This window comes from Penaeus monodon, chromosome 25 (genome assembly GCF_015228065.2).
Source record: "Penaeus monodon isolate SGIC_2016 chromosome 25, NSTDA_Pmon_1, whole genome shotgun sequence".
Lineage (NCBI taxonomy): Eukaryota > Metazoa > Arthropoda > Malacostraca > Decapoda > Penaeidae > Penaeus > Penaeus monodon.
In genome coordinates, this window is record NC_051410.1 from 42436066 (window position 1) to 42437596 (window position 1531).

At 29.8% G+C, this 1531-nt stretch overlaps 1 protein-coding gene across 1 annotated transcript in view; it reads right to left on the minus strand.

Moving 5' to 3' along the window:
- The window catches only part of LOC119589285 (josephin-1-like), a gene marked incomplete at its 5' end in the record, with an annotated part of 1644 nt that extends 419 nt beyond the window's left edge, over window positions 1-1225 (minus strand). The window contains 1 exon segment of the mRNA XM_037937903.1: window positions 1-1225. Coding sequence (XP_037793831.1) covers window positions 911-1225 — 315 coding nt within the window.
- Window positions 1226-1531: the final 306 nt, after the last annotated feature.

A 1531-nucleotide genomic window follows, 5' to 3' on the forward strand; every position in this document is an offset into this window, starting at 1 on the left:
TGGGTACCTTATGTTGATAAAAAACAATGTTTCAAGAAAAAGTTAAGTACTGGAAATTATTCCCATACTTTCTGAATGATGTAAACCTTTCACAAAATATAAACAATGTAATAAATAACATTTTTCTTTAAAACTAAGAATACTTTATACATTCCAACACAAATCATTATAGATACTATATAATTTATTTGCACTTATTAAATATATTTCAATTTATGCATAATACAGTACCTCTAACTACGGGAGTAAATATTAATTATTAAATGTTAGAAAAGCAGCAAAAATAGTTGCTGTTTATTATCAAACCCCTATTGCTGTATCTTTATATGAAGCTCTAAACATATAATCAGTGTAGGTAATATATTATTGTAAAACTTGTAAAACTTATCACAGACTTCACAATATCAATCTGTTGATACAACAGTAAAAGGTGTTTTATCAATAAAAGGTACTGTGGCAGGCTCTCTAAGTTCTACTTGATATATCTTTTCTTTGATATTTACACTTCATTGTATTCAACATACAGTACATTAAGTGAAAATAATACAGTTTCATGTACCAACACCCCAATGAAAAAATGGAATGTCAAATATCTTTCTTCACAACATAATATTTACCTATTTGTGGCAGTGAGGTAGCAATCCAACAGCATAACCCCAAAAGTATTGACAATGAAGATTAATGACATAATTAAAATGGTTGTTATTTTTATGACACTTAATAATTGAATTGTTTTGACTTCCTAAACATATGGATATCTAATTTTCAGTTTACACCAGAAAAAATAAAATTTAAAAATTATATGAATATCCAATACCACAATTTAAAAATGTTTATCTTCCTTAAAAAGTTCAGGATAATTACAAAAGGAAAACATCAACACAGGTAAGACTTTAAATAATGTTTAATATTAAAACTTTTCATGATTATTTGCCTTAATGGCAACTTCTGATGCAGGAGTGTCCCCAACAAGAGGGTCTTGATCAATAAAAGAAAAACCAGGTGGGTTGAATGCTTTTGTATCTTGCACACCTTCACAGCTGCCTAAATAAAGTGAATCTCCTACTGCTCCAGATTCTATTGCACCAATCTTATTTGTACTTGAATCGCTAGTGCTTGGACTGCACCAGCTCCGTGCTTGCTCCACTTCTTGTGTTACAACCACAAAGAGTTCCTTATCCTTATTTCTTAATTCTTCTCGGAGGTAGTTTTTTAATTCTTGTTCCTGAAAATGAAAAGATAAAAAGCTGTACCTGTACAAAAGCATTTCAAAGAGACAAAAAAAATAAAATTATCTTACTTAACCCAATGTCTTTCATTCAACACCATGTCTCTGAACATGTACTCACCAGCCACTGGTATGTGTAAGACTTCAATTTAATAATAATAATAGCTACCACTATTATTATAATGTCAATGCCCTTACTAACAATTTACCATTAGGAGAGGAAATTAATATAATCAGCTCCAGGTATGTTTCTGGCATAAATAGACCAAGTTCACAAAAAGTTCAAATAAAAGATGCAAATTC